This window comes from Solanum lycopersicum, chromosome 9 (genome assembly GCF_036512215.1).
Source record: "Solanum lycopersicum chromosome 9, SLM_r2.1".
Classification (NCBI taxonomy): domain Eukaryota; kingdom Viridiplantae; phylum Streptophyta; class Magnoliopsida; order Solanales; family Solanaceae; genus Solanum; species Solanum lycopersicum.
The window spans coordinates 53,775,837-53,790,510 of NC_090808.1; the positions used below are offsets into that span (position 1 = coordinate 53,775,837).

At 31.0% G+C, this 14,674-nt stretch overlaps 1 protein-coding gene across 1 annotated transcript; it reads left to right on the forward strand.

Annotated features, from left to right (window-relative positions):
* The first annotated feature begins 9,577 nt into the window (after positions 1–9,577).
* LOC101254727 (uncharacterized) lies at positions 9,578–10,920 on the forward strand. Its single transcript, XM_004247033.5, has one exon. It carries the CDS (start codon positions 10,150–10,152, stop codon positions 10,891–10,893), a length of 744 nt encoding a protein of 247 aa, XP_004247081.1. The 5' UTR covers positions 9,578–10,149; the 3' UTR covers positions 10,894–10,920.
* Positions 10,921–14,674: the final 3,754 nt, after the last annotated feature.

Genomic DNA, 14,674 nt, shown 5'->3' on the forward strand with positions numbered 1-14,674 from the left:
CAAATATATGTATATGTTCCTAATAAGCAGGGGATTCAATCTCAACTTTTGATTATGATGTTCTCACAATTTACTTGCCTTGCTAACAAGCAGTACAAGAAAATTCACCATTTAAAAGAATTTTTAGGTTCTTCAATGGATGTCCATTTTAATTTTCTATATTCGTCTAAAAATTATAGACTAATGATGTCCTAGACAGTCATGCCAAATTAAAAAGGGATTGAAATTAGTAAATTTCTTATTTACTATAGAATGTGTCTCAATAGCACTAATTATTGTTCAATGCAATCTTGAAGATAAAGTATGAAATTTTTCTATAATACATATCTTCTTAGAGAAATTCTTGGTGATACCACATCATTAACCAAAGGTTGCGATCTTTCCCACGCCTAGCATGGTAGCTTATACCTCGTTCCCTTAAGAATGCATCTATATTTTTAGCATGTATCAAAAGTTCTCATTCTTCATGAATGATAAATAAATATGTGAGCATATCAAATTATGACATCTTAGTACCTCATTCCATATTTATGTGCATTATTCAATCACTTGTCTTCTTTCAGACATATTATGTGCTACTACCACATCTACTTTATGTAATTGAGCAAATTCAATCAATTTCTCATATACACATTAGTTTTTCTTTAGTCATTATTATATCATCAATATAGTGCATTAAGACTCAAATTCAATGTATTTTCCATATAAGAGTATCTTAGGCCATAAATCGTTGGAACTTGAACCCAATATCTTTTCATCATGACGCATTAGGACTTTAACCGATGTCTTACCCTTTTGGTGTGATGGGATGTAAACCCATTGTATTATTCTTTTGCTGCGATAAATCTTAAATTTATCGTCTTACCCACAATGAGGCTCGATCTCAAATCTTCAAAATAATTGTAATATTATCACTTTTGATAATCATTAATATGATTGTACATTATAATTACACACAAAATTGAGATTATTGATTTATTATAATAAACATTAGTAGTTAATAAATATATTTTAATACATTGCATACCTCATATAAAGGTAGAAAACATATCTTTCACTAAATTGTGCTCATTTTGTTAGTTTTATGACCCACTCACATTAATATTATTTTATTTTAGTATTTAATTACTAACTAAATTCTAATTCTAATTGGATAAGTGGAGAAGTTACTTCAACTACACATTAAGTCTTCTACTTTACCCATTACCTCTTCCAACTATCCATTATCTCCACTACTCACCATGATGAAAAGGTATGAGTGATGTTAAAACAACTCTATTTAAAGGGTCCTGTCTCTGCCATAAAAATATAGTCTTATCCATCAAAGCTATACATAAGTATAAGGCAAGAGAGAGAAACAACTTCTAAAGAACCAAAAGAAAAGACTTCTGCTCAATCAAGTCAAGAATTGTAATGGCATATTCGCGTATGCATTATTGATTGAAATACCATATTATTAAATATATGTGAAAATCATATAGTTCTACGATCCTGAATAATTGATAGAATTTCTAAATATTAGATTGGTTATGTTTTTCACAATCATTAAAAATCCTTATATGTGGTATCAGAGTATGGTTTAAGAACTAGTGACTTTTCATAAAATTAATGTTTTCCTTATTTGAAAATGGTAATAGGTAGTATTAAGTGAAATAATTATTCTCTATCATGATGTATTTTATTTTTAAAATTATGCATATGAGATTAGTTAATCACCAAAGTGGTCTAATCTTTGAAGAATTAATTCAAAATAATAATGACTAAATGTATATTCAATTATCCATTATTTTGATGCTTATAACTGATATAACTTATGGATATATTAAATTTTTTGATTGTAAGATATTTAGGGATCACCCAAAGGTTGATTAATTCATTTTATAATCATTATACATTAATGAGATAATTTAGATGTGTCGTTAGTTTTATTTATTTATCCAAAGATAATAAATATTATTGACTGACACATTTAAAATTATTGAATTACGTTAAATTCACTTCTAAGCATCATTATGTCTTAAGTTGTATTTTGATGTTTCACCCAAAGAAGGACATCAATATACATTTAAGAATTTATAAACCATTTCTGAATTTGATAGTAAGTTAAAATTCATAACTCAAAGTATTAACAAATGAGTATATTATATTTGCAGCATTTGCTCTTCATTCGCACTCTGCCTCCGTTACGACCTTTAACGATCTTAACTTCTCAAATTGGTGCGAACAGATCAAATTCCACCTCGAAGTTTTAGATCTTGATGTTGCACTTTACACCGAGAAGTCAACTGTTATTACTAAAACTAGAAGTACTGAAGAAAGGTCTCATTAGAAGCACTGGGTCGATCTAACATATTAGGCAGAATGTCTATGCAAATGAATATTGTGAGAAACATTAAAACTACTCTTCCCAAAACTGAAATGCAAAAGATTTTCTGATATTCGTGGAAGAATCCTGTCAAACTGCTGATAAGTCTCTTACTGGGACACTAATGGGTACTTTGACCACCATGAAGTTTGATGGTTCACATACCATGCATGAGCATTTCATCTAAATGACAAACGTAGCAGTAAGACTTAAGTCTTTGGGAATTGAAGTGGAACAAAATTTCCTTGTACAATTCATTATTAACTCATTACCTTCTGAGTATGGCCCTTTCCAAAGAACTACAATACCATAAAAGATAAATGAAACGTGCATGAATTGTACAGAATGTTGGTTCAGGAGGAAGTAAGGCTCAAGAATCAATGAACCCACTCCATTAACCTTGTAAGTCATCAAAGAGTTGGAAAGAAAGGAAAGAAACATGCTAAAGGAAAACAGAGACACCATAATGTCAATGAGTCCTCCTCTCAAGTATATAAGAATGATAAGTGTCATATCTGTGGATAATCTGGATGCTTTTAGAAAGATTGTCTGAAATTTAAGGCATGACTCGAGAAGAAAGGTAAGCCTAGTGATTTTACATATCTCGAATCAAATTTAACTGAAGTGCCTTATAATACTTGGTGGATTACTCTGGTTGTACTATTCATGTTTCTAATACGATGCAGAGGTTCCTTACAGCACAATCCATAAACCAGAATGAAAGATATGTGCATATGGGGAATAGAGTGAAGGCTTCAGTTACAGTTATAGGAACTTACCTTTTTATCCTTGATATTGGGCGCCACTTAGATTTACTTGAAACTTGTTATGTACCTTCTCTTTTGAGAAATTTAGTTTCTTTGTCTAAGTTGGATAAGACTGGATACTTTTTTAATTTCGGTAATGGATGTTTTAGTTTGTTTAAACATAATTATCTCGTTGATACTGGTACTCTTTGTGATAACTCATACAAACTGAATCTTAATTCTATTTGTCGAAACACTCTTAACTCTGCATCATAATATTGGAACTAAACAAAGTTTGGTGAATGAACAATTTGCTTTCTTGTGGCACAAACGTTTAAGTCACATATCCAAAGAAAGATTGGAAAGATTAGTTAAGAATGAAATTCTTCCAAATTTAGATTTTATAGACCTTAACATTTGTGTGGATTATATGAAAGGAAAACAAGCAAGACACAAAAAGAAAGGAGCCACAAGACACACACAACTTCATGAAATTATACACATTGATATATGTGGTCCTTTTGATATTACATCTTTCAGTAAAGAAAAATACTTTATCACTTTTATTGAAGATTGTTCACGTTATGGGTATGTCTATTTGTTGCATGAAAAATATCAAGCGATAAATGCCTTAGAGGTCTTTATTACTGAGGTTGAAAACCAACTAGATAGAAAAGTGAAAATAATCAGGTCAGATAGAGGTGGTGAATATTATGGAAGATATGATGAAAATGGACAACATCCAGGTTCATTTGCTAAATTCCTCGAAAAACATGGCATATGTGCTAAATACACAATGCCTGAAAAACCACAACAAAATGGTGTAGCAAAAAGGCGTAATCGTACATTAATGGACATTATTAGGAGTATTATAAGTAATTAATCTATTCCTCTTTCATTATGGATGTATGCTTTAAGGACTTCCATTTACTTAATAAGGTTTCTAGTAAAGCAGCCCCAAAGACTCCTTTGAACTATGGACTGGAAGGAAACCTAGTTTAAGGCACCTGCATGTTTGGGTTGCCTGGCAGAAGTAAGAGTTTATAACCCACAAGAAAAGAAACTGGATTCAAGAACAATCAGTGGTTTCTTTCTTGGATATCTAGAAAAAACAAAAATGTATAGATTTTACTGTTCTAATCACAGTACAAGAATAGTTAAAACTGGAAATGCTAGGTTCATTGAGAATGGTGAAGTTAGTGGAGTGAAGAACCACGTAAAGTGGAAATTAAAGAAGTTAGGGTGAGGGTTTCTTTATCTTTACTTTTTTAAAAGATGTTATTCCTAAAGTTGTTGCACAACCTAAAATCAACAAGAAAAACAAATTAATGCTCCTGTTAATCTCAATGAAGTAATAATTAATGAACCTGCAGTTGATGTACCACAAGAAGTAGCATTAAGAAAATCTCAAAGACAAAAGATACCTACTATTTCTGATGACTATTTGGTATATTTACAGGAGTCATAATTTGACTTAGGAATTGATAATGATCCAGTTTCATTTTCATAAGCCATTGAAAGTAATAATTCTGATAGATGGACAAATACCTATGAAAGATGCATGTGACCTTGTTAAATTACCAGAAGGTTGCGAAACAGTTGGGTGTAAATGTGTCTTTAAGACCAAATGTAACTCAACTGGCAACATCGAACGTTACAAGGCCAGACTTGTTGCAAAAGGTTTCACTCAAAAAGATGGCATTGACTATAAAGAAATATTTTCACCTGTCTCTAGAAAAGATTCACTAAGAATTATAATGGCTTTAGTAGCTCATTATGACTTAGAGCTACATCAAATGGATGCGAAAACAACCTTTCTAAATGGAAATTTGAAGGAAGAAGTTTATATGAATCAACCTGAAGGGTTCTCTTGTAAAGGAAAGGAACACATGTTGTATAAACTTAAGAAGTCATTATACGGACTTAAACAAGTTTCTCGACAATGATATCTTAAGTTTAATGAAATTATTGTCACTTTTGGATTTAAGAAAAACATTGTTGATCGGTGTATATATCTGAATGTTAGTGGGAGTAAGTTTATTATGTTAGTCCTGCATGTTGATGACATCTTGCTTGCTTCTAATGATCTTGGTTTATTGCATGTTACCAAGAGATATTTATCAAATAATTTTGGAATGAAACATATGGGAGAGGCATCCTATGTGATTGGAATAGAAATATTTCGAAATAAATCACAAGGATTATTAGGTTTGTCTCATAAAGACTATATTAATAAAGTGTTAGAGAGATTTAGAATGAAAAAATGTTCATCAAGTTCCATTCCAATTCAGAAAGGAGATAAATTTAGTCTCAATCAATGTCCAAAGAATGAATTAGAATGTAAGCAAATGAATGATATTCCTTATGCATTAATAGTTGGGAGTCTGATGTATGCCCAAACATGTACTAGACAAGACATCAGTTTCGCTGTTTGAATGTTGGGTCGTTATCAAAGTAATCTAGGAATGGATCATTGGAAAGTTGCGAAGAAAGTTTTATGATATTTGCAAGGAACTAAATATCATATACTCACTTATAGAAGATCTGATCATCTTGATGTGATTAGATATTCAGATTCAGATTATGCTGATTGTGTGGATACACGAAAATTCACATTTGGGTATTTGTTCCTATTAGCTGGAGAAGAAATATCATGGAAGAGTGTGAAGCATTTTGTTATAGTTGCATCCACTATGGAAGATGTGTTTGTGGTATGCTTTGAGGCCACAGTTCAGGCTAGTTGGCTGCGGAACGTTATTTTAGGACTTGGACTAGTCGACAGTATTTCCAAGCCGCTGAAAATTTATTGTGATAATACTGCAACAATCTTCTTCTCTAAAAATGATAAATATTCTAAGGGTGCCAAACATATGGAATTGAAATACTTTTCAGTTAAGGAAGAAGTCCAGAAACATGAAATGACAATTGAACATATTAGCACCAAACTTATGATTGTTGATCCTTTGACGAAAGGATTACCGCCCAAAATATTTGTTGAACATGTTGAAAGAATGGATCTTTAATAGCAATGAATGACTTTATGAAAATATTAGATTATGTTTATGCAATTGACACTTTGAGTTCAACTATATATATGTTTCTGTTGTTATTAGTTTTATCTTGTACACGTTATGTTGAGAATGATGATGACAGGTTTTGTTTTAGATAAAGATATTTTAAGCATTATGATGGACCCGTTATGTATATGAAATGTTGTTCAGGAAATAAACTAATATTGTAGTGCATGGAAGGGACTATGTCAAATAAAGTGGTGTACAATCGCCATGGCTCATATTAGTTGATTTACTTAATAACAACAAATAATATTGAATTTAGTATATGTGCATATTGTAATTGAAATGTTTATTAAATCATTAAGCAAATGATGTTACGTGTGTCAAGTGGGAGAATATTTGTTTTATGACCCACTCACATTAATATTATTTTGATTTAATATTTAAATACTAACTAAATTTTAATTCTAATTGGATAAGTGGAGAAGTTACTTCAACTACCCATTTAGTCTTTCACCTTACCCATTACCTTTTCCAACTATCCATTTTCTCCACTATTCACCATGATGGAAAGGTGGGAATGATGTTAAACAAACTCTATTTAAAGGGTCCTCTCTCTACCATAAAAATATAATCTTATCCAATAAAGTTATACATAACGTACAAGGCAAGAGAGAGAGAAACAACTTCTAATGAACCAAAAAGAATGACTTCTACTCAATCAAGTCAAGAATTATAATGAAAGATTCAGATCATAGTATTAAATATATGTGAAAAATCATATAGTTCTATCATCCTGGATAATTGATAGGATTTCTAAATGTTAGATTGTTTATGTTTTTCACAATCATTAAAAAATCCTTATACATTGAACTATTAAAATAAACTAAGAAATTCTCTTCTCAATCGGCTAAAATAAAACGTATAAAAAATCGACAGTTCTCTTTAAATATTTACTCTAGATGGTAACTACAAATCTGTCACATAAATAATTACAACTAACAAAGTAAAGATAAATCATACCTTAAAGATATGAGAACCTTATTGCATAACTTATGCAAAATCTTTTTTGCACTTTTTTCGTCTTCTATCATAATTTTTTAAGAATAGAACAATTGTGGTGATAACGTGTTATAAAACTATATAAACAAGTAGAAGAATAAAGTAGGGCGAAAAGAAAATATTTCTTATTCATCTTCAAGTATATTCAAGATTCATGGATCTCATTTACAATGAAGGAAAACCTCTTTATTTATAAGGGGAATCTAATTTGGTCCCCAAGTAGAATTCCTAAACATATCTTAAAAGGACTACACATAATTAGACCTTCACTGTAATACAAATATGTTTATATAAAAAAAAAACTTTTTGTGGAGTTCTAATCTAAACACAAGAATAGGTGGGAAACAATGAACTATATATACACTTAGATTAAAAAAAAACATTATAATACTAAAGTCTCTGTATTATTATTCAAGCATTAATAATCATTGTGTTATTAATATATACCAATGATCCATTTTTTTGTCTTACTAAATGTTATTCCCATTTTAAGTGAATTGTGTGAACTTATTTCATAATTTAAAATAAGTAATTAAATGTTTTAAAGTTCAAAAGAATTATTGTCACTTTGGTTTTCTTTTATATTTGCTTTTCTTTTTAATGTAGTTCTTCACTAGTTTATGTTTTCAAGTAAAATAATTTAAAAATGATAAACAAAAAAGGATAATAGTAAAAGATAAACTTTTAATTTTTATCCTTAATATTTTATCTTAACAAGTGTGTGATATTTAATAATTCACTTAATATAGACTGAATAGAGTATATTGATATTTTAATTTATGTTGCATTGTTTAATTGTCACGAATTTTGATAAATTTGATAATTATTTGTGTCAATAAGCAGTGGCGGATTCAAAATTATGTTACAGTGTTAAATTATGGGATAACGCACAAGTACCCCCTCAATCTATGCCCGAAATCTCAGCGACACACTTAAAATGTACTAAAGTTCTATTACCCCCTTGAACTTATTTTATTAATAATTTTTTATCCCTTTTCAGCCTATGTGGCACTATCTCTTAGGCCTAATACTGGTTGACTTTTTTTTTCAATTTAGTATCACGTAGGCCGAAAAGTAGAAAATTACTTATAAAATAAGTTCTGAGGGGTAATGGGACCTTAGTATAGTATAAGTGTATCTCTGAAATTTCGGGCATAGGTTGAGGGGGTACTTGTGCATTTTTCTTTAAATTATTATGAACTTTGATAAATTTTGTGATTATAAGCACTTGTTAGGGTTCAGAAAAAAAAAAGAGTAGCAACCAAGATTTAATCTTGGAACCTCAAATACATTAAGTCCTCACTAAATTAATACTTGATTAACTAATAATTCATCTAAGATAATATTTTGCTTTGATCCCGACATCGGTCAATGTAAAGAATCACCATTTTTGATAAGATAATATGATAATATATTTTCAGAAGACCCTATATAAATATATGGTCTCATTAATATCATAAATTAATAACTCTTTAAAAGTACAAATGTATTTAAGACAACTTAGTGAAATATGATTCTGTTGTATTTGGTTTTTTGTTAAAATTTAAATTTAGTTGTACTTTATCGCTAATTTTTCTTATTGCATCCAAATATTTTGGTTTTGTCTTTTCGAACTGAACCATAAAATTTTGAAGTGTTCTAGATACGATAGGTGTTTCCTAATGCGTGACTAGTTCCAAATGTATTATATTATCTTCAACTTTATCATCAACATTGTTCTTTTCAATGGTATCCACCATTTCTTCTATGTTTTGGACCTTTGAACATGTATCATTTTTACCCATCCAAAAGGTTAGCAACGTCTAATTTATTGTGGTAATCAAAATAATTAATCACGACCTCAAGTTAATAAATGACGTTTTCACAAGTAAGTTGATTCAAGTATTCTGAGGTTTCATCCCCGTAAAATTTTACGGTATTGAAACACTCTTTAAATTAATAAATATTAATTTATCGGTTGAATAATACCTCTATAAAAATAATAAAATGTTAAAATTCCACTTATATTAATTTAGTGAGGTCCATTCATTAGAGGAAGGAAAATAAATAATTTAACTTTCTAAATATTAATAAAACTATTATTGCACAGAATGGATTAGAGAAAATAATACAAAAAAGATTTATGTTTCTGGATCAGAAATATAATAGTAATAATAGGGACCTTCCAATCAAAATAACTCCATTTAACTGAGGTTTCATAACGTCCACGCAGAGTCTTTTGTGCACCCCCAACCCTCCTCCTCCCTGAAAGTTTGAAAATAAAGGAAAATTCTCCACAAAATTTAGCCACAATGATATTTATCTATGTTATTTTATTTTATTCTTCTGAGTAATTTTACCATTTTAATTTAAATATTTTTTAATTTAAAAATAAAAATCAATATATTTTAAATAAAAAATATTTTAAATATTTTATAATTTGAAAATTCTAGCTAAATTTTCTACCCTAAAATAAAAAGAGAGAAGGATTAAAAATGCAATATGTATTCTCATTCCATTTTTAAAGTATTGATACTTTCATAATATTTTTTACTAAACTAATTGAATAATAATTTATTAACATTGGCGAAGTACATTCTTCATTCTTGTCAAGCTTAGAGTTATTTAAATGATCTTTTTTTCTATAAGAATTTAAGGTCACTATTTACTTTATATAACAAATTAAAATACATTTAAATTTAATTAATAAATAAAAAACTATTTTAAAATTATTAATAATTTTAAAACAAAACTAATAATTCTTGAATAAAATATTTCAAACCCCACAAACTCCATCATCCTTCTTTTTCTTTAGAACTCTGTGTCTCTTCTTTTAACATATTTCTTCTTTCTTCATTGATTGCTGACTTCTTAGGAATCCTATGTCTTACCCTTTACACTTTCTTCTTTCTTATATTTGTATTCAATAAAACTGCCACAGATCTGAGTTTTTCGATCTCCATTTCCATATTCATCTGAAAAAATGGAAAGCAATACTAGTCTTAGAACTTTGATGTTTAATGATAAAATCGATACCCCAAACCTTTCAGATTTTCTCAGAGTCAAACAAGATCATAACAATAATCTTACAGGCCTTACATTAGGCGCGGTGTTGAGCAACGTACGAGAATCATCTTCTTCTTCTTCCCTTGTTCATAACTCCAGCAGAACTCTCTTCGATATCATTCGAGACGATCCCAGCAACAACAGCAGAAAACCCAGAAAATGGGAACATTTTAGAAACAAACTCCGTCTTAAACCTAACATTTCAATTCAACACCATAGCAATCCAATAACTCCTGTTGAAAATTTTACATCTGCATCTGGGTCAACAAGTAGAATATTGGAAACTGCAGAGATTGATGGAGATGAAACTGGAGTGGAATTGGAGGATCAACCTGCGCGAATGTCATTAATGGCCTTGTTAACAGAGAATGATGGAGATGAATCAGCGTATATGATTGAAGATGGAGATGCAGATGAAGAAGAAGATGAATTGGATGTTGCCGGCATCGAAACCGGCACCATTGCCGTTGCTGATGTTGTTGACGTCGGCGCCGGCGGAGAATATAATAATTGTTGTGTGTGTATGGTGAGGCATAAGGGCGCTGCGTTTATACCTTGTGGACATACATTTTGCAGATTGTGTTCAAGGGAACTTTGGGTTCAAAGGGGCAATTGCCCACTCTGCAACAATTTCATTTTAGAAGTTCTTGATATTTTCTAATTAATGTTAGCCCATTTTCTTCCTCAATTTTTCACTTTTATTTTATCTTCTTCGATTTTTACTTCATTCCATCTATCTCTTGTTTTAATATCTCAATGCTAATTAAGAAAATTAAGTAGAATTGTGAACTACTTAGTGACTAATTTAGTAATGGCATAATAGGGAGATAATGGTATGTGGTGCCTCGATATTGTATTGGTAAAATGAAACATAATTTGTTTAAGTTTGAACCAGTTATTAACATGTGCATCGGTAAGTTTACTTCATTTCAATTTAATTGACATCTAATCTAGTTAATATCTTTAAATTCATTATGGATCACTTAAATTTGACCTAAACTCACTCAATTATCACCCCTAGTTATACCTTTGTCTTGTATGGACTAATGTAATTTAAAATTTGAATAGAAAAGGAAGGGAAGTAAGAAACAAAGTCATTATTTGAGGTCACATGGATGTTTGTATGCAATTGTAGAATTGTCTTTCTCTTGTATAAGAACGAAAAAGGTCAAGAGGAGATAGCTGTCGAGCTAGTGTAGTTGAAAAGGACTTGACAACTAGTTTATAGTGTGGGACCTTTAATAATGTCTTACTCCAACTAGGGGAGAGAGCAAACCAACATTTAATCATTTATGACAAATCCCCACCACCAAACCTAATGGGATCTTAACAATCAGTTTGGATATGTAACGGGTTCAAAGATAAAAAGACGACAAAAAAATGAGTAATTCTTTCAGAAGCTCCGTTTCATTTTATGTGGCATCATTTTTTTTTGTCAGTCTTAAAAAAATGTCGCTTTCTTTACATAGTAAGTATTTTAAAAGTACAAATCCTCTTTTATCCTTATTGGTCTCACCTAATTTTATTGTAGTACTCTAATATATTTATGAGGAGAAATAAATGTGACTTTACTTTTTTTGAAGGACAATTTAATAAACATTTCAAGTCTTTATTATTTCTTAAATTTCGTATCCGATGAAATATTGCCATATAAAATGAGACGGATGGAATAAATTTATTTCTTCTTCATTTCATAACTGCATAATACATAAACATGACCTAACTTTACTTTGGTGAACAATTATGATCTTTAACTTTGAATGTACACAAGTATATACTTAAACTTGTATAAAAATTGAATGTGTAAACATATGTGTCCTCCATGACATAATGCCTATGTTGCCCAAGAGAGCTTCGAATCTTTGTCATGGTTCATAATCAGACCAAACAGAACGATACGCCCAGGGGTGACTCAATATAATTGGGGCTAAAGCGAATTTTAACTTGTGATCTAAAATATAATCATACTTCATATACATATTTATTAAAAAAAACACTAATTCGATGAAAATAGTACTTAATATATTTTTTCAGTGACTAGTTTTAGGTAAGATTTTATCAACTCAACATTGAAAACATCATTTTAAGTGAGACAATTATTTATATGTATTGTTAACATAATGATACAAGTAATAAGTTGATAAATATTAAATAAAGATAAAAGTTAGAATCATAGAATTTGACTCAAAAAGTTGGTGATTTTGTATACCTCATTTTAATACGCTTAGAGTAATGCTTGAAACTTCAATTTAAAAAGAAAGTAACAAGAATTTGGAATTCTCTTTGTTCAACACTTTTCACTGTTAATTCTTATTGCTAATGTTAGGTTATTAGCATTTTAATATTAATATATAACATATTAAATTGCTTTATTTTGGAGTTATTGATACGCTCAAACTTACTTCTCAAATGAGAAGTAAAGCGGTCGCGTCAAGTAAATAACCCAACTAGTGAGGTTGGGATCGTTCCCACGAGGAAAATAGTCTAGACTTAACTTCAACTTGTGATTACTACTGTTCGGTTGATGACTTCCTTAGAAAGTAAAAGCATGAAAAGGGGGGTTTGTATTTCCTAATAAGTAAAAATAACTAACGAACTTGACAGAGACACTTAACAGCTTTTAATTTTGGGTTTTAATCAATTAATCAAAGTTACTAGGGTTTACGTGTTCCCCACGGATTCATAACTTGATAATTCTAACTATAACAATTCTTTCCTAGTATCTTGCATGCAAAGTGATAAGTTATGTATTTCTAAATCCTTGGTCCGACATCTAGAAAATCTCACTCCGCACCTTGGTCCGGCTGCGTGTGTTGCTTTCCTAACCCTTATCTTTACCTCATATTAAGCATCGTATTCGATATTTGACTAAGTTATTACCTCGTACCAATCAATACTAGCCTATTAGATAGTATACACTAAATCTATGTTAATAATTCTTTTCCTATTATCTACCTCCTTTGTCCGGCAAGTAGCATTAAGGCGAGTTCTAACGTTGATCATCCGTTAAAAAGACTTCTAAGCGAAAGAATTATTAATACATGCAAGACACTATTCTAGAATTGTTATTTTAGCTAGGGTTTATCTCATTATTTGCCTATGGTTCCCACAACCCTAGTTATGGAGTTTAGTTCCTCATAGCCATAAACACAATATTCAAATATGTTAAACAAGAATTCATGTACTTACTTCAATTGAGAAAGAATAAAGTCCGAAAATTTGCTTGATTAATCACCAAAAATTACTTGTAAGAATCTCCAAAAATCAAACACTAAAACACAAAGTCTAATAATATGATGTTTAATCTCATAGAGTCTAACTTCAAAAACGAGATTTTTCGAACTATTTATAAAAAATAAAAACCTAATTAAACAAGGATTCTAATTACTGGAAATCTGCCAAAACGCGGCTGGGTCGACGGACCACGCGACGGACCGTCGTGAACTCCGTCGTCCCATACTTGGTGCAATTCTTCTGCTGCTTTCTTCATTCCCCTCGACGGCAAGTGTGACGGACAGTCATAGGCACAACGGTCCGTCGAGGGTCTCGTTTCAAAATACTTCAACTCTTGGAATCTGGGTACTGGGATCACTTCTCTGATCTTCACGACGAACCTGCAGGACGGACTGTCACAAGCTTCGTAAAACCACACTTGGTCAGACTTCCCCATCTTCCTTCAGCAGCTTCTCTATGCTGCCACCTACGGACCGTCACAGGAACGACGGACTGTCATAAGCTCCATAGGTGGTCTCTTCTGCATTTTTCGCTCAAAATCTCCGCATTCAGCTTTGGACAGATTTTCTGCAAAACAAAGAGAAACTTATATCAAAATTAGCACAAAAAAGGCTTTCGGACATACTAAACTTAAGGAAGAAGTATTAATTATACCGTGAAACCACGGTATATAAACACCCTCAACTTAAATTCGTTGTTTGTCCTCAAGCGACGCACTATGACTCACTACACAATCTTTGTACAATAGTATTCATGTTTTATCCTTTGCAATCATTTGGCTATCAATCCCGATTAATCTCATCAAATCTATGCATGCTATCACTATTAGGCTTGAATTTTGTGGGATTCGAACATGACACAGACTCACCATGCACTAACACCTATCCTCTTCAATTTCTCACCGAGGTGGTAACAATTCTGGTATTGCAACTAGTGTCCTCACTTTAGAACAAAATCCTCATTTTTCACACAATGATTTCAGTTAGAGTATAAGGATTACATTTCAACACTCGCTCTCAGAACAAAGTCACACTCATTCATACCTATTGCCATAAGCTTGCCCTTATTTTCACTGTCTTAAGTTTGCTATACAACCCTTAGGATCACGATAGGACTTTTTTAGCTTGTAACGTAGGCTCAGAGTCAGGTAGGGTACATTTAGGTATACTTTAGTGAATTTTTGCCCTCCTTGACATATCGGCTAAACC

Excerpts from the sequence above, each read along its gene's own strand:
- LOC101254727 (XM_004247033.5), top strand. The coding sequence starts at position 10,150 with ATGGAAAGCAATACTAGTCTTAGAACTTTGATGTTTAATGATAAAATC.